The 20,032-nt window shown below is 37.4% G+C and overlaps 1 protein-coding gene across 18 annotated transcripts in view; it reads left to right on the top strand.

The window, feature by feature from the left end:
• nrxn1a (neurexin 1a) overlaps positions 1-20,032 on the top strand; it is a 1,799,241-nt gene that overhangs the window by 891,643 nt on the left and 887,566 nt on the right. For 17 of the 18 annotated variants that reach the window (XM_063055858.1, XM_063055840.1, XM_063055854.1 and 14 more), the window contains 2 exons: positions 8,748-8,951; positions 12,800-12,826. In XM_063055858.1, coding sequence (XP_062911928.1) covers positions 8,748-8,951; positions 12,800-12,826 — 231 coding nt within the window. The remainder of the gene's footprint in view (positions 1-8,747; positions 8,952-12,799; positions 12,827-20,032) is intronic. The other variant, XM_063055850.1, reaches the window with a different exon arrangement.

The raw sequence follows: 20,032 nt of genomic DNA, 5'->3' as shown, positions 1-20,032 counted from the left end.
GATATTTAAAAAACGAGTCCTGAGGAGGTGCAGATGGTTACAACAGAAAAACTGAGAAGACAAGAAGCATGCAAAATCTGAAATGATGATACAGTCTTTTGTACTAATGAAGTGTTGGAATAAAAATATGGATAAATGTCTACCCATCTCCCAATCTGTGGAAGGCTCCAAAGAGCATCTGATGCAATATTCTAACAGTAGCAATACTGAGCTTCTTATCCATGGTAGCATACAACACATACTTTTTCATTACACCCCTTCTCATTATTCAGAGTCCAGAGTACACTATATGCAACACAACATTTTATATGTTTTATTTTCTGTTTGGTACATTTTATCTGCTTGTCACATCATGGGCAACTCTGCATTAAGGATGTCAAATTCAGTTTGGGTGAACATCTCAGCAAAAATAACTGAGTGTCTGGTTACATGCCATTTTATTTATCTATCCAAACCCGCTCTAGTCACTTTTTGTTTTACATTGTTACTGCTTTTACTTTTCAGTTAGATGTTCCCTCCATCCTATAATAGACTTCCCATTTCTTCATTTTCTGGCCTCATTCCTTGGTTCTGTACGAACATAAAAGTTTTATGAAAAGTCACTGTGTGATAGTATTGGGTTTGCTGTCCCCAAAGTTCTGAACTCATATGAAAATATTAAGCCCTCTCCAATATTGATAGTTATGAGTACCCTCACTAAAGTGAGGTTATACTGTAGCCAGCTACACTTCAAAGGTAAGATCATTTCTCCATTTATCCTCCACAGCAAGTTTTGCTGCCAATACCCACTACTTGAGTGGTGTTGCCCCCCACCCCACCAAGGAGGATATACTTTCAGCAAATGAATTAGTTTAAGTACTGTTAGAAACATAGAAAACCTACAGCACAGTACAGGCCCTTCAGCCCACAAGGCTGTGCCAAACATGTCCTTACCTCAGAAACACTGTTCATTATTTTTTAGTGATACACGTTCAAATTCAGCTAAAATTCTTAAAGCACATTTAAAACTTAGTGATGATTTTTATCTTATAAAAGATTTCCAAATCACAAACAATTTCTAAGACACAAAGGATTTCCAAAACCCAGGTACAGTACAATTTGTAAAAGCTAAAAGGACATACCAACGAGTTGCAGAGGTCCATCACAGAAATCAAAGGCAGAGAAATGGATTCTCATCACTGTGTATTTCTGTCAGTTTTCTTGCTCTTCCTTCACCATTCCTAACAAGCCTGACTGCTCTCGAACATTTATATATATTTTTGCTACTTAGTGACTTCACATACATAGTCTAAGAGCTTTTTGGGACAGAGATCCCAGGGACTCAAAATTAATACTGTGAGGGATGACTCCCTGAGTACGCAAATCTCCCAACTATTGATAGGACTATTACTCTTGTTTATGACAAGAAGCTGAAAAAAGAATATTGGTTGGAAGTTTAACTTGTTCAGATACAACTCTTTGTTCCTTGGAAGTGTCAGCTGCTGCGTTAGAGAGCTGAATTTGGCAAAAAGGCATCCTGAGCCTGGATAGAGAATATCTATCACAAGTGACCTGACGCATTGAATCTGCTTCTCCCTCAAAAGATGCTGCTTGAGGCGCTGAGTATCACATTGACAGGATTTTTGTTTTTCTTAGCATCAATTGAAATGCTTTGCATTGGAAAAATAGAAATGTTGATCCTACTTGTATGAATTCATAGTTTGTTATTGGTGTCAAATTTTGTGGATTATTTTATAAAGCTATATCCATAAAATATATGAAATTGATATATAGAAAAACAAAGATTAAAGTGAATTATTGCATGTAATGGGAAAATGTAAAAGTTATTTTTTGTGCCTTTTTGTGTCATTTTCTTGAACAAAAGATTCCTTTCATTAAATTAAGATTTTTTGTTCAAAGAGCCTTCTATTGAGTTCAAAAGAATGGCATTAAAAAAAGAGAAAACATATTCAGTTGAGATTGGGGATCATCATGGAGCATGAATTGTCATTGATCATTTTTTGGCTGTTGTTCACAAGCTTTTCTCTTAAAATCCTATTCTCATCAACATCTCTGAATGGTGATCAAAACAAAGGGAATATAATAGAGAGAAAAGAACAGCCTCTGATGACATATGTATCAGTCACTAATGGTAGACAAGCATGGCACCTGCCTGCCATCTGAGAGGCATCCCTATATCACTTAGTTGGTGACACAATAAAGCAAACCTAGCATGTTTATTTAAGCCATTGCTAGCACTTTGAAATATGGAACGTATTAGAATCTATGTTTTGGGTTATATGCATTTATCTACATTCTTGTACATGCTGCCACGCATACCGATATTTATGCATTCCCAGAAGGGACAGAAACTGGTGCTTTGGCCCAAAGTGTCTATGCTTACTCATGCTATTTCTATTTGTCAGTATCAGGCCTTGCAATGCTGTTCCTATTGAAACACTTGTCCAAATATCTTTTAAATGCTGTAACTGCATACAAATGCAACCTCATGCATAGATGCAAAGATTGGAGAAGCAGGCATTTGAAATCACAGATTAGTATGTTTTATATCTGAAAATGATTTTTGCATATACAATGTTCAAATGTCAAGTAGCAGTCATACTGTTAAGTTCCAACATTTTTTTTAATGTATTTAAATGTAATATAATTAACTTTGTTGCATGCTAAAGATGTAAATTGGATGACAGAATTAAGCATTTTTTAATATTGCTCTGGAACTTCCATTTAGGTATCAAATGACGTGAGTAGTATAAGTCAATAGAAATTAAATGTTGTCAAGGCTCCTGAGAAGCATTCAATTACAAGTTTCGCTGGACACCCCCCCACCACCGTGTGTCTAATTATGTAAAGCTTACAATATTATTTTCAATCATTCATGATCTATGAAGTAACTATCCCCAGCACACTGACTAGCTAAAAATATGAAGTAATCTTTAGAGGCAACAAATCAGGACATAAAGAGCATGAGTTATTATGAGAAGCCAAGATGCTTTAGTTGCTAGAAATGTGAACTTCATTAATGCATGAAAACAGTTGAAATTTCAGTTGTAATCTTTCTTCAGAACTTGGAAGAGAAAACGAAAGATGAAATTATTTTTACATTGCTGGGCATAGGTATAGGTGAAAAAGAGTCTAAAGTGGACGTCTGTGGAAAGGTGGATAATAGGAGCAATGCAAGTAATAGGGGTGGTAATGGTGAGTGAATCAATATAGGTTTATATGAAGAAGGTGCACGTATATCGCCAATGAGGCGTTTGAATTCTGGATATATGAGATCTAAGACTGAGATGGCTGATTAACTCAAATTGTTGAATTTGATGTCTAGTCCAGAAAACAGTCGTTTGCCCAGTTTAAAGATGTGTTTGGTTTTGCATTGGGCTTTTTTTAGAAATACGAGAGTGTAATGGGGATGGAGAACTTGCAACTAGAAGCTTATGATTGCAGACTGAGCAGAAATTATTTGCAAGGTGGCATTCAATCTCATATCTACAGGTTTAGATAAGGTAACTTCATGTCCAACAAATATTGTCTATAAAAATAAAAAAAATACACACAGAAAAAGTTGGGCATACTCTGGGCATACTAATAGGCAGCTTTAGTGAAGAAGGAAACTAGAGTTAACGTTTCAGGTAAATTACCTTATATTCTGATGGAAATCAGATTTTATAATCATGGTCCCCAGGGGTGGTGCTGGAAATTGCATGACTTCTCATTCTGCTGCTAGAGGACTGAAGAAACCGCCAGAGAACAGTTGTCATAAAATTGCTGAAATTACTACACGCTCCAATAAACTATATTTATATGTGCAAAATTAATTGAAAGTGGCAGGAAAGATTGAGAAAATGGTTAAAAATATCGTAGGTTTTGGAAATAGAAGCATGAAGTGCAAGAGTCAGGAATTATGAAAAGTCTTATTAAAACACTAGTTTGACACAGCTAGAGTGCTCTGCCTAATTCTGCAAATTAAGAATGTGTAGAGGATGCAGAAGTGATTAAACAAACTGATTCCAATCGTAAGAGGCATTTAATTAGTTTGTAGTAGTTAGGGCACTTCTTGATGGAATCAAGAAGGTTGCAAGGAAATTTGATAGAGACATTTAAAATCATGGAGAGAGTGGATAAGAATATCGTTACCTCTTCCCTCCCCCACCCACTGCCCCTCTCCACTTTCCACAGGGATTGCTGTCACCATGATTCCTTGTCTATTCGTCCCTCTCCACTAATTTCCCTCCTGGCGCTTATCCCTGCAAATGATAGAAGTGTTACAACTGCTCATTCACGTCCTCCCTCACCTGCATTCATGGGCCTCAAACATTCCTTCCAGGTGAGGCAGAAATTCACCTGTAAATCCGTTGGGGTCTTCTTTGATACTTGGTGCTCCCAATGTGGCCTCCTCAACATTGGTGAGACTCTGACTTAGATTGGGGGATTGCTTTGTCAAGCACCTCTGCTCCATCTGCAAAAATCAGGATTTCCTGGTGGCCAACCATTTTAACCAGAGCAGAGAATATATTAGACCTGATTTTTACTAAGGTTCATGGACCCTACAAGGTTGACCCTCACTCTCAACTTGGATATTCAGACCACTTATCCATTTTGCTAATCACTGCATAGAGACCATTGACTAAATGAGTCACAGGGAGATCAGGACTTGGCCAGAAGGTGCCACCTTCATGCTACAGAACGACTACTAAAGCATGGACTAGAGCATATTCAGAGAGGTGGATACCTATGATCGTCATGTCAATATGTGGGATTGGTGACTGGCTACATGGGAAAGTCCATTGAGGCTGTTACCATGATTAAACACGACACTGCCTGGGCAAAGGAGAAACCATGGTTGACTGCAGAGATTCATGCACTGCTTAGAGATCGGGACACTGCCTTCAGATTGGGGGACAGGGCGACTCTAAGCTCAGTAAGAGCCACGGTCTTCCATGCCATCAGGGGGCAAAGCGTGAGTATGCACGGAAAATCCACAGACACCCTTGAGTTACCAGGGACACACATGTGGCAAAGTATACAAAGCATAACCGATGACAAGTCCACCCTGCGCATTAATGAAAGAGACACCCTTCCTGATAGGCTGAATGCCTTCTATGCACAATTTGATGCAATGAACGATGTGACATTAAGGAAAGCCCCTGAGGATCAGGCACCCTGTCTAACTGCAGCCAAAATCAGAATCAGAATCAGGTTTATTATCACCAGCATGTGACGTAAAATTTGTTAACTTAGCAGCAGCAGTTCAATGCAATACATAATCTAGCAGAGAGAGAAAAAAAAAATAAATAAAATAAAACATAATAATAAATAAACAAATCAATTACATACATAGAATAGATTTTTTAAGAATGTGCAAAAATCAGAAATACTGTATATCAAAAAAGTGAGGTAGTGTCGAAAGCTTCAATGTCCATTTAGGAATTGAATGGCAGAGGGGAAGAAGCTGAGTGTGTGCCTTCAGGCTTCTGTATCTCCCACCTGATGGTAACAGTGAGAAAAGGGCATGCCCTGGGTGCAGAAGTTCCTTAAAAATGGACGCTGCCTTTCTGAGACATTGTTCCCTAAAGATGTCCTGGGTAGTTTGTAGGCTAGTGCCCAAGATGGAGCTGACTAGATTTACAACCTTCTGCAGCTTCTTTCAGATCCTAGCCATGGTAAATGAATGCAAAGCTGTAGGAGCAGACAATATAGAAACATAGAAACATAGAAAATAGGTGCAGGAGTAGGCCATTTGGCCCTTCGAGCCTGCACCGCCATTCAGTACGATCATGGCTGATCATCCAACTCAGAACCCTGTACCTGCCTTCTCTCCATCCCCCCTGATCCCTTTAGCCACAAGGGCCATATCTAACTCCCTCTTAAATATAGCCAATGAACTGGCCTCAACTGTTTCCTGTGGCAGAGAATTCCACAGATTCACCACTCTATGTGTGAAGAAGTTTTTCCTCATCTCAGTCCTAAAAGGCTTCCCCTTTATCCTCAAACTGTGACCCCTCGTTCTGGACTTCCCCAACATCGGATCAATCTTCCTGCATCTAGCCTGTCCAATCCCTTTAGGATTTTGTGCACCTCAATCTTCTAAATTCCAGAGAGTATAAGCCTAGCCGATCCAGTCTATCATCATATGAAAGTCCTGCCATCCCAGGAATCAATCTGGTGAACCTTCTTTGTACTCCCTCTATGGCAAGAGTGTCTTTCCTCAGATTACGGGACCAAAACTGCACACAATACTCCAGGTGTGGTCTCACCAAGGCCTTGTACAACTGCAGTAGTACTTCCCTGCTCCTGTACTCGAATCCTCTTGCTATGAACACCAGCATACCATTCGCCTTTTTCACCGCCTGCTGTAGCTGCATGCCCACTTTCAATGACTGGTGTATAATGACACCCAGGTCTAGTTGCACCTCCCCTTTTCCTAATCGGCCACCATTCAGATAATCTGTTTTCATGTTCTTGCCACCAAAGTGGATAACCTCACATTTATCCACATTAAATTGCATCTGCCATGAATTTGCCCACTCACCTAACCTATCCAAGTCACCCTACATCCTCTTAGCATCCTCCTCACAGCCAACACTGCCACCCAGCTTCGTGTCATCCGCAAACTTGGAGATGCTGCATTTAATTCCCTCATCTAAGTCATTAATATATATTGTAAACAACTGGGGTCCCAGCACTGAGCGTTGCGGTACCCCACTCATCACTGCCTGCCATTCTGAAAAGGTCCTGTTTATTCCCACTCTTTGCTTCCTGTCTGCCAACCAATTCTCTATCTACATCAATACCATACCCCCAATACCGTGTGCTTTAAGTTTGCACACTAATCTCCTGTGTGGGACCTTGTCAAAAGCCTTTTGAAAATCCAAATATACATTTGTACCACATCCACTGGTTCTCCCCTAACCACACGATGACTTACATCCTCAAAAACTTCTATGAGATTCGTCAGACATGATTTCCCTTTCACAAATCCATGCTGACTTTGTGTAATGATTTCTCCGCTTTCCAAGTGTGCTGTTATCATATCTTTGACAACTGACTCTAGCATTTTCCCCACCATCGATGTCAGGTTTACCGGTCTATAATTCCCCGGTTTCTCTCTCCCTCCTTTTTTAAAAAGCGGGGTTACATTAGCCACCCTCCAATCTTCAGGAACTAGTCCAGAATCTAAAGAGTTTTGAAAAATTATCACTGATGCATTCAGTATTTCTTGTGCTATACCTGCTCAGGTGCTGAGGGTTTGTGAGTCACAGCTAACCGAGGTCTTAATGGACATCTTTAATATCTCTTTGAAACAGTCCACTGTCCCTGCTGGCTCCAAGGCAGCCAACATCATTCCGGTGCCTTAGGGAGTGACGGTAACTGGCCTAAACAATTATCCCCCATGTCAGTGACTCCAACAATCACAAAGTGCTTTGAGTGGCTTGTAATAGATTATAAAATCCCAAATTCCAACTACATTGGATCCTTCCCAGTTCACTTACTGCTCAAAGCAGTCCACTGATGATGCCATAGCAACGTCTCTGCACTACATCTTGTCCCTCCTGGAAAGGATGTTGTTCATTGACTTTAGCTTGATATTTGACATGATCATCCCCGAGAGGCTGGTGGATAAACTGTCCTTGTTAGGATTCAACACCCCGCCTCTGTAACTTGATCTTGAAATTCTTGATGGAAAGACCCCGGTCAGTTTGACTTGGCAGCAACATCTCAAGCTCCATCATGCCTGCTGCTGTTCACACTGCTGACTCATGACTGCACTGCCAGATTCAAGGCAAACCTCATCAAGTGTGCTGATGATACTACAGTGGTTGGCCTCACCAGCAACGATGTCAGTATACAGAGAGGAGGCAGAGAGGCTTGTTAACTGGCGTGAGAACAGTAACCTGAGTCTCAACATTGAGAAGACAATAAAAATGAGGTGCTGTGGACATCAGGAAGGCACAGGACGACCACTCTCCATTAAACATCAATGTCTGTGCCGTGGAGAGAGTAAAGAGCCATACAGTTCTTGGTGTGCACATAACGAATGATCTAACCTGGACCCATGGGCCTCCTCATGGGTCATGAAGGCACAGAGCAGCATCTACAGTTTCTGAGGAGATTGAGGTGTGCAAGGCTTCCCGCCTCTATTCAACAAACTGTCTACCGGAGCTTCATTGACAGTGTCCTGCTTGGCTGAATCATTGTGTGGTATGGAAATTGACAAAGAAAAACAGAAGTAACATGAAGTAAAATGTTTTTACATGATGGGTAGTTAATGTCTGGTGTGTATTGCAGGCCTGGTAGTAGAAGCACATTCAATTTTGATGATTAAAAAGGAGTTACATAAATATCAAAAATAAAGCTGTATGTCGGGATGTTGAAGAGCTAGTGGTGATGGGCGAATTTTCATTGATTCTACCGTATTTCCTTGTTCTACTGCAAATACGTTCAAGAAAATGAATCTCTGAGGAAAATGAGTGGTGATATGTACGTACTTTGATAATAAATTTACTCTGAACCAACATGGATTTAGTGGACAAATGGACTACTTAAACTTCCTGACCATTGTCTGGTTCTGTGATGTTAAGTTTTAAATAATATGTATTTAATAAAATTTAAAGTGCTATTTATTAGCCCTAAACGTATGTAAAAAATTAATAGATGTCCTGGTACTTAATAGCATTTTTAAATATAAATTAGTCATTATACAAAGAAATATCTTCATGTTCATTTGTTTCTTCCTTTTTTTATATCAGAAGCAACAATACTGAGCTACGATGGAAGTAAATTTATGAAAATCCAGCTGCCTGTTGTAATGCATACAGAAGCAGAAGATGTATCACTGCGATTTATGTCGCAACGAGCCTATGGAATCTTAATGGCCACAACATCCCGAGATTCAGCAGATACTCTGAGATTAGAACTTGATGGTGGTCGTGTCAAACTTACTGTCAACCTAGGTAACATTCATCAGTGCTTTGCGTCATCACTTTTTTATGCATAGATATCTTTTAATTGTTCAATAATTTGTTCAAAGCTTTCAAATTTTGTTTAACAATTTTGAAAAATGATTAATCAAAATGCAATGAATTTTGCTGTCACATTGTTATAAACCCATCTTTTGAGACATCATTGAAGCCAATTTACTATTTTTGTTGCTTATGCATGTTTTAAAAAATTATTTCCATCTGTTTCTTCCTCAGAAACTTTTTTTTACATCTTTTTGTACTCTGATTCAAGAAGCCCATTTGTTTAAAATTTTATAAGCTATAGTATCTACCTCAGAGTACCAGTTGATGGTTTACAGACTGTACGCAAGTAATGACAATTGATTGAACATATGCTGGAAACCTGATCTAAAAATAAACCATAGAAATACTCAGTAGGTCAGGCAGCCTCTATGAAGAGAGTAACAGTTAATGATTCACTTGATGAAATTATCTGAACCATTTACTCTAACTCTTTTGTGATTTGCTGAGTATGTCATTATTACATTGTATGCCTTTGTTGTGAACACAGCAACAGTGTGTTTAAAATAGAGAGGCAAAGAGAGGGTACAACATTGTAATCTTTCTGCTGGCTTCAGATTGTAAACAACCACAAGCAATACTAAGTCTTTACAGCTTCAGAAATATTTTAAAAATTCAAAAATATATTTGAGATTAGGGTAGATTAGAGACAAAGCTTGTAATTTCCAGTTCTAAGCAATACATAAAAGTAATCACTCCAGCCAAAATTGTATTTGTAAGTTATAAGAAGTAAGGACCATCTCTAAATTTACAAACAATACCTGGCTGGAAAAAAAAAATCATTAATTATTTCATAATATGTACAGAAAGAAGGTATTTTAATTGAACAGAATAATAGAACAATTATTTTTTCAACATGTGAATTACCTTATGGGCTTCTGCTATTTCTTTTACATTATTTGTAACAAATGCAGCTTTTACCATGTCTTATTCAATCATGTTTATCTTTTACTCGTTCATTTTTATTATATTGTTGTAATATTATGAATCAAAAGATGGTACATGACCCTTCAAAGACCAAGGTCTGCGGCCCTTAGCAAACAGCCATATGAACAAGAATGTGCAGCCTCTTTTACAGTGAAAATGCTTGCTTTGGTCTCATTAAATCATTTTATTTGAGAATAATAGAATAACAGAAGGAATATATGCATAAAAGAAAACAATAATTTACACTGTTCATTTACTGAATGCGTTTGCATTTCTATACAATGCCATTTCAGTAAAATTGATGAAAATGAAATTGAATTGCTGATAAAATCCGATGTCTCCATTTCATTTCTAATGGCGAGTGTAGACCATCTGATATAATTAATGTTTTTTAACATCTAATGATTGTGAAGCCTATTTCTCTGCATTATACCACACAGAATGACCTCATTGTTTATTTTCTTCCGATCATACCAGTAAATATAATATATTCACTGAAAAAAATAATTTCACTCTTTTCCGGTGATGTAATGGTAATGTGTCATTTTCATCATAAGGAAATTTTTCCCAGATGTGGAACTCAAATCTCTTTTCAAAGTGGTCAGATGTGTGGCAAATTTACAGGATGTGATATATGAAATTGACTCTCTTCCTTGAAATCATTCTTGATTGTAACTATATACCAGACAGTGAGAGAATCATATATCTTGTATATCAAATACTGGAATACTAAAAAAGATTCAAAAATTGGAAACATTACATTATCCAATATTTGGAATTTGAAGAGTTTAGTTCAGGTAGCTTGAAGAAACTATTTGATTGTTATGTTATAATGGCAGCCGAGTCTCTCTGTTAACATAGATTAATCAAATTATTTCAAGAAAAAAAGAATAAACGTCATTTTCCTTGTCAGACACTTTTAGACATTGCCTCAAAGTACACTGTCAGAAATCATCAAGCTTAAACGTAACCGCCAAGGTATTTTTTTGATACCATTTGAATCATCTATTGTATGGAAGTAGTTCACTGGAACTTGAAGCAAAATAATGCAGCACTGAGGAAATACTCCTATCCTTTTTGGAAAATGTTATGACTAAGTCTTTTTGTTATCCTCAAAAACAAAAGAGACATGGGGTCTTATCAACTGAACAGCACCAGTGCCATTTTGAAACAACAGGTGAAAAACAAAGGTGAGAAATCTTGAAAAATATAAGTTTAATGCCTTTTGACCCCAGAAACCCGAGAATCATCAACATTCAACCATTGTATAGCCTATTTTAATACTCAATATTTCTGTTTCATAAGCAAATGGCTAGTCTGTTTGCTTCCACATCTTGTTTAACTTTTAACTTTTTTTTTTGCTGTTATTTTCTTTCTCAATGCATTTCTTAATTCAAGCCAGTGGTCCTCGCATGGACTTTTACATGCATGGTCTTAAATTCTTTATTTTGTGAATACATCCCAACAAGTAAAAAATATACCTGAAATTGAATAATAGCCTAATTTAATTGTCAATTTAAACTAGATTTTTGCCTAGTTTATTAGGCCAGAATTGGTCTCAGATATTTACATAGAGAATGTAGCTGAGTCACATTCTCTCACTGAATCTTTATATTGCAATTATTTTTCTGCATAATTTGCAAAATCAGATTGACTGTTCAGGGCACTGTTTTAATAAGCTACAACTGATCTATTTCATGCAGCATGCAGTCAAACACTTAAGTCAGGACAAAAACACATTAAATTCCTCTACTAGGCCATATTAATAATGGAATGTCTGTTTACATTCTATTCCCTGAATGTTAAACCGTAGAAATACTGCATGCATCTCCTTTTGGATTTATGAGTTATCATTATTAATTCAGGTGTACAGATTTTCTTGCTTAACAATCAGTATGTTTTAAAATAATTGTTGAGGTGTTCAAAAAGTACAGCATTTCTTGTAATGAGGTGTGCACACTTTGGTCTTTGGCTGTTTGCAACCACTTTTCTGTTGCGGTTGACGACACATGACAAACTCAGCTACATGAACATGAACCTGGAATTGTTAAGATTAAAATTCTTCAAGGGCATTTTAGATTACCTTATTCACTGTTGGACATGCATATAGATGTTGTGTTGTTAAAAGTAGGAGATACCAAATTATTTTATCCGTCTTTTTACTACGTTTTAGGGTTTGTTTCTTTTGAATGCAAAGGGGGAATATATTTGAGCATTTTAATGACTGCAACATATAATTTCTGAAAATATATTTAAATATTGGTGATTTTAAACTTTAGACAAATTAAGCTTTAACGCTCCCTCCCACCCTACCACCAAGTATACCATTTCTTTAGTTCCATCGTACCTTCTCACAAAATGCATAATGAATGTGTGGAATCTAAAAATGTAGTTCTGTCTTAAGCCTTTGAAGAATCTAACAGTGGTCAAAGACATTTGATCTTGCCAAATTACTGCTTGTACCCCAGTATGACGGAGCACTGCTTATTTTCTAAGTGGACAGTTGTGTTCTTTCACACATGAGGAAAGGTCTGTGACTTGTCTGGGTCAAGTATCTTTGACGTGAAAAAAAAAATATTATTTCATCTCGGTTTGAGAATCATGTAGCTGTTGTTTGCTGCTGGCCATCTTATGCTTTATTTAATGTAAGAAAGTAGACCCAATAATAGATGTATGGTGCAAAATCCATTCTGTTAATAAGATTTTTTAATAGTAAATGGGATTTTCCACTATAAAATGGCCACATTTGCATGTGTCTGTCCCCGGAAGGGTGGAATGCGATTTTTTTGGATGTCTGCAGCTATTACCTTGAAGGATATAATTTCATTTTTCATCTATTTTTCCCTATCTAGACTGTATCAGGACTAACTGTAATAACAGTAAGTTGCTGTTCAAAGCTTTTTCACTCTTCCTCTTCTACTTTTGAAACAATTTGTGGAAGTAGAATTGCCTCATAGACTCAATTATATAACAAGAAATTGAGAATGTGTATATCAATTTAGGATTAGAGAATCATAGGATAGTTGCCAGGGTGTTAAAAAATGTTTTAACACATTTTTTTTTCCTTAAGAAAGTCTTTTTTCACAGATTTAATTACATTTAGCAAACAGATTTAGTTATGTTCAGTGAAATGTGCGCGCAATTGCAGTTGTTAAGTGCATGTCCTTAATTAATAATGCACATCTTTGTTAATTACAAGCAAATTCCAGCAACGTGAGATATCATAATGTGCTGTATACCATTTGAAAAGATTAATGTGATTGATCTTACAATATGGAATATAGATATTCCTAACATCCATATGAGGAAATATTTTTTTACACCCTGTATATTTCACATTAGAGGTGGGATGGAAGGACAAATAGAGTTAGATTAATTCAACATGCATGACTCCACTTTAAATGCATTACAAATAATGCATGGAAAATAACTTTGTTGCATGACATTTCAAGGTTTCTAAAATGTAGAAAGAGAAAGGATTGTGACTTTTCTTCTAATAATTACTCTGGTAGGATGTAATTTTTAAGGATAGATTGCCCAGAGGACTCTGAGATTATAACCAATTTATCTAATGGCTTCTCTTAATCAAGTTAAATTTATAATGTATTTTTCAATGAAGGCTATGAATTAACATATTTCTACACCTTAAAAAAGTAGCATCAGCGGCCTTTTCTTAACATCAGTTGCATAAATATGATCTTGTGCTGTCACCCTCAAAACAAGCTTAATATATCTCAAACAAAGGAGCCAGGCTTGCCAATAATTTATTCTGAATTTATTCCCAACTAATTGAGTATATTTTCATACATTGAAATAGCTCTAATGTTCTTCTGCATGTTACTTTACTCACAAATGCACAAATTAACTAAAGATAAACTTTTGAGGATCTGTGCTCTTTCTGTGCATCTGAAATCTGTTGAAGAGAAAAGCTAAATGTGAGTTAAATAGAGGAACCCACAAATATCATTTTCAAAAGGGAGGAAATATCATCCAGTCATGGATTTTTCAGACACATTTATTTCACAGGTCAAATTATAAATTATAAACTATCTTATTTCTGTGGCTTTTATTATTTTATTTGTGGACATAATTAATTGAAATTATATTTAAATTTCATACTGTACTGTCAATATTATGTGTGTTTGTACTTTAGGGTTTAGCAGGAGTTATTTCTAAGAGAATAATGATACTTTTAAAGCACTAATTCACTTGCAAGCATTTTGTTAAGTTATTAGAGATACGATTGCAAACCAGACGGACAGACTGGGCAGATGACATTAACATATTAGACAACTGGGCAATAGTTAAATAACTCATGTTCAGTTTCCCTTTAATATTTATACTTAAGATAACAACCTAAGGATGATTTTTGGTTCACCACCTTCATACAATAATCTAAAATGCACACATGAAGTGGTTCTAATGCTGCATGTGATGGCATTGCAAGGTAAATTCCTAATGCATTGTCACAGGATGGGAATTTGAAACACATGATACTGATTCTGATGAATTTGAATCACCTGATGTATCTTGTGTTGGTCCAATGAGTAAGTAGCACTGCAGTGTATATTTGCAAAATCAGTACGCTGTGAGTTTTGGCCAAGAAGGGAGCCAAGGGTTTTCATACGTAGAACATGGAACAGTACGGCACAGGAAGGGGCACTTCAGCCTATGATATTGTGCCAAACCAATTGAATTAGTTATCAAATGGCCAACCTTCTGCCTACACAATGTCCATATCCTTCCATTTCTCTCACATTCATGTGCCTATCTAAAAATCTCTGATGTATCTGCCTCCACCACCACCCCAGGCAGCACATTTCAGGCACCCACAACTCTCTGTTAAAAGAAAATGTCCCTCATATTTCTTTAATGGAATGCATCATTGTTGTGGATGTTGCTGTAAAAAAATCTGTGGATTCTCATAGTCACATAGCATGGGAGCTGGTCCTCAGGCCCACTTTTCTGTGGCCAGCCATGAAGTAACTTTCAATATTAAAGCCATTCTCAACACTTGCTCATGGCTTTCTATGGCATTGAATTTTCTTGCCATGCTGATTTCTCTCTCTGCTCTACCAATGGGCCAGATATCTCACGTTTTGGAGATCAGCCTCTGAGTTTCCTTGGGCTGAGTAGGAAAATGCTCCAATTCTCTCCCAGGCTACCCACCTTTGATCAAATGATGTTCATATGAACATAGAAGAAATCCTCTGGCTGCTCCAATCCATCTCCACCACTATTTGAATTGGGTCCCGAATAAAAGCTAATACTGCCAGCATCAATTTCCATTTGAGGAACACTGCTTTAAGTGTTCTAACATATGCTAGGGCTTCATATAGGTGGGCTGGTGCTTTGAAATTATGCACACCTATTTTGTGTAGCTCTTTCCACCCCCATAGGTCATGTGCAGATGAAAATCAATCCTTGACATCTGGTGTGAAACCAGTAATTTAGTGCATGTTCCTGTGGGGAATGGGGTTGCAGGGTGCAGTTTCAAGACTAATGTGTTTGCCTACCTGAGATAGGACTTTCTGAAAAATAGTGTTTCCTTATAGTATGTCTGCAATGTTCCTTTATTATTTTACCCAGGACTTTTTCCTCATTCAGACACAGGAGTGTATCAGATCTGCATTATATTTAAGAGTGCAGCTATGACCTTAAAATTCTGTTTGGATCCGGCACAACTGTAAGCTTTCTGTTGCCCTCCCATCTACTTTTAAGTGCTTGGCTCATAAAACGTTGAATGTTCTCAAATGCAATTTACAATCAGAAGCATCATCAAGTGACTGTATGCATTTTGAGACCAATCTGACCCCTTGAACTATATTATCATCTTTGTAAATATAACTAACAGTATGGAATTTCCTGCAATGGCAAAAATGAACATCCACTGTATATGCTCAGGTAGGTGAAATTTCAGAAATGGGTTCCTATGAAAGTAATTTTAATAATCAGAATATAATGGACCATGGGCAATTGGCAGTTTCAAACCGGGCAATTATTCCTTCTTTTGGGATGACCCATGCATAGTTTGTATATAATTATACTAAGTCTAATTTTGTAGAGTTACTCATTCCATTACACCAACATCTATATAATAGCACAGCTCAGCTGGATATTTGGCATCAGATCAATATATTGCACTTTGTTTAAGTGCTCAGCTTTCAACTATCCAACTTTGGTGAGTGGATATGGCAAAATCAGTACTAGACCACAACTGACAAATACCTTGATATTCACATCTTCAGAAGAAAGTTTACATCATGGATTGAAATATTTTCCTTTTTACCTTATAATAGAAAGTCATACCCAGAATCTGATATTACTGACATGAAGCACATTATATCGTGCATACAAATCCCATTATACAAATCATTAAATTTATGGCTCTGGATTTAATATTCATGAATATCTCTGATCCCACAAATCCAGGAAATCATTTTTCAGAGAAAATCACTTTAGTCTTGTGATAGCAAATAGTCAACATAATTTGCAAATATTCAAGGAAAGCTAAAGATTAAATAATCTGAATATTAAGCAAGATGAAGATGCATGTTGTCCAGCATCTGAATGTATCTATGCTATATTTTGTTAACTAAAACTGAAGGTTACAGCAAACAATTCTAACACCACTTAATTGGTGGTATAGTGGACAGTGTCAAATATTGTCTTGGGTTACAGTAGGATCTAGGTTAACTGGGAGAGTAAACAAAGGAATGACCGATGGAATTTTACCCACACAAGTTTAAAGTGGTACATTTTGGAGCTGGAAATAAGCAGTGAATGGCAGCCCCTGGGGAGTCTTATTCAACAAGAAGACATTGGGGTACAAGAATGTAGTTTTCTGAGCGTAGTGACACGGATAGGCAGAGTAGTAAAGAAGGCATACGTAATACTTGCTGTCATCGGCATTGAGTATAGGAATTGGGATGTCATGACACTGTTGGTTCTGCCATACTCAAGAATATTATGCACAGTGCTGGTCACTATGATGTAGAAAGAGAGAGGGTGCAGAAAACATACATAGGAATGTTGCCTGGACTGGAGAGCTTGAGTTATATGGAGAGACTGGATAATCTGTAGAAGGTTGAGGGGAGACTTGATAGAGGTATTTAAAATTATGAGGGGGATAGATAGAGTTGACATGGGTAGGCTTTTTCCATTGAGAGTGGGGGAGATTCAAACAAGAGGACATGAGAGTTAAATGGCAAATGGTGACATGAGGGGGAATTTCTTTACTCAGAGAGTGGTAGCTGTGTGAAACGAGCTTCCAGTGGAAGTGGTAGAGGCAGGTTCGATGTTGTCATTTAAAGTTAAATTGGATAGCTATATGGACAGGAAAGGAATGGAGGGTTATGGGCTGAGTGCAGGTCGGTGGGACTAGGTGAGAGTAAGAGTTTGGCATGGACTAGAAGGGTCGAGATGGCCTGTTTCCATGCTGTTATTGTTATATGGTTATAATCTGGGACTGTTTTCTCTGGAGCAAAGGATAAGTGACGTAATAGAAGTTTATAGAGTTAATTGAAGCAAAGATGAAGTAGTTAGCCACGATTTAAATGGGATTTGAGTGAGCTACCAGAGGAGGTGATAGAGGTAGATTCAATTACAGTATTACGAGAAATCTGGACAGACAGGTGGATACAAAATGCTTAGAGGGATATTGGTCAAACACAGGCTAGTGGGATGAGTATAGAAAAACATCTTGGTTGGATGGGCAAGTTAGGCCAAAGGACCTGTTCCATGCTGTATAACTTTCTGATTCTAATCCCCTCTCTTTCCCGTTTTTCAAATCTTTGATAATGGTTAGAATCACTGAATGAGGTATATTTCATGTTAAATTGATAATGATAATTGATACATGCTTGGTCAATGAGTTTCTGGACTAATAAAATTTTCAGTTGAGGTGTTTTGGTATCTTCTTTATAGTCATGATTTTAAATCCAGTGGCATTTTTCAGTCCAATTGAAGGAGCTCCCACTGTGTTATTAGGTTGGGAGTTCCAGGGTTTAGAACCAACTGGGAGTCCTGAAGGACTGGGAACATACGTCAGTGTTGTGTTGTGTGCAACTTGGAGAGTAACATGTATATGCTGGTGTCCCCATGCAATGTTTGCCAATTTCATTTTTGGTGGTAAAGATCACAGGTTTAGAATATGCTGTCAGAGTAACCTGAACTAGTAATCACTGTGCATTTTATATCATGGATACTGCAAAGTTTGTGAGCTGGTGGTCGTGGGACTTACTGCTGAAGATAATTGATGACATGCTTATCAAGTGGGTTGCTTTGTCCTGGATGATGTTGAGGCTCTTCTGAGTTGTTAGTTATGCACTCATTTAAATAATCTGAGAGTATTCCAACATTCTCATGGCCTGTGTTTTCAAGATGGTATAGAAGCTGTTAAATATCAGGAGGTGAGTTACTCACCACAAAGTGCCCAGCCATGTGGTATGCATGTAGCTTGTCTCATTGAGTTTCTGGTCAGTTGTGATTTCAAGAATTTGATGATGCGATACATACAAATATGTATGTAAGGAGACTGCAAATAGGTGTAGAAACAATATGGTTGTGATAGCACTTGGATTTTTAGCTGTTGATTAGGATTGATACAGGGCAGAAGAATTAGATGGGGCAGAACTTGTTCAGTATGTCCAGGAAAGAGTATTGTAATGTTAATATGGAAAGAAATAAGACAGTCCACAAGTTAAACTTCTAAATTGGGGTAAGGCAAATTTTACATTAGACAGGAACTTGCAAATCTTGATTTGTGGGGGCTTAGTGGGTAGAGGGACATCTGGCAAGTGGAACTGATTTCAGGGCGAGCACATTCCTGTTTGAGCAAAGAGAAATGTTGTTAGAGTTAGGAACCACTGCCTGGTGAGGTATATTGATGCTCAGGTTGGGAAAAGAAGGGAGCATATATCAGATCAAGGCAGTTGAGATGAAATGAGTCTCTTGAGTCTGATGTATGTAAGAGTACACTGAAGAATGAAATCAGCAGGGCACAATGGGACTATAAGATATCCTGAAACACATTTGTGTTGCAAATGATAAGGAATTGGCAGTCTTGAGACTCATAATTCCCTGGGACTGACCAAGTATATTGAGGGAAGCAGGGAAAGAAATTTCTGGGGTGCTGACAGAGATTTTCTATTATGACTATATTATTATGCTTGAAGACTGGACAATGCCTAAAGTTGAGCCTTTATTCAAGAAGAACTCTAAGGACAAGTCAGGGAACTGCTGAATCTAACATGAATGATGAGTAAGTTACTGAAGGGTAAGCTGAGTGACAAGATCTATCGGTATTTGGAGAGGCAGGAACTGATTAGAACTAGCCAGCCTGGTTTTGTATGTGGAAAATAATGCCTCATGAATTTGAGTTTATTTGAAGAACTTACTAAGCAGATTGATGAGGGCAGGGTGGTAAACGTTGCTGATGTGGACTTCAGCAAGGCTTTTGATCAGATACTGCATGGTAGGCTGCTCTGGAAGGTGAGATCATGAGCAACCCATGAAGAGCAGGCCAGTTAGATACAAAATTGGATTGGTGGAAGGGATCAGAGAGTGGTCATTAGGGTTGTCAAAACAATAGTGCTCATTGCTGAGAACTGTCTTAGGAACGACAAAATTGATTAAGATGCAATAGCTCAAAGATATGGAGTGCATTTTCAATTTAGGGAATAAGTCAAACTTTCATACAGAAAAGTCTGGAATTGGGATTAAAAACATCAATTCCAACTTTGTTCTGTGTAAATTCCATTTTGCACAATTCATTGTTTCTGCCCATATCTGACAGACATTATGCTCATTGGGATATTGAATTTATGGTTGGAAATTAAATCCAAATATTGCTTCCTGTGATCTTGATTATTTTCTTACGTTAAGCAAGAATTACATCGTGCAGTGTGTCAGGAACTATGTGTGAAATAATGTGTTCCCTGTGGGACACAATTTTCATTTTTCCTATAATCTTGATAAATATTAACCAAATATACAAGGTCAATGGGCAAATACACATGTATTCTCTGTTACCCTTTGCATAAAATGTACTTGCTTCTGCTTTTGAAGCTTAGTATTTCAGTGAA

The sequence above is a fragment of the Mobula hypostoma genome, chromosome 8, assembly GCF_963921235.1.
Source record: "Mobula hypostoma chromosome 8, sMobHyp1.1, whole genome shotgun sequence".
Lineage (NCBI taxonomy): Eukaryota > Metazoa > Chordata > Chondrichthyes > Myliobatiformes > Myliobatidae > Mobula > Mobula hypostoma.
The sequence above is the reverse complement of the archived record's forward strand: the minus strand, read 5'-3'. Positions and strand labels throughout refer to the sequence as shown.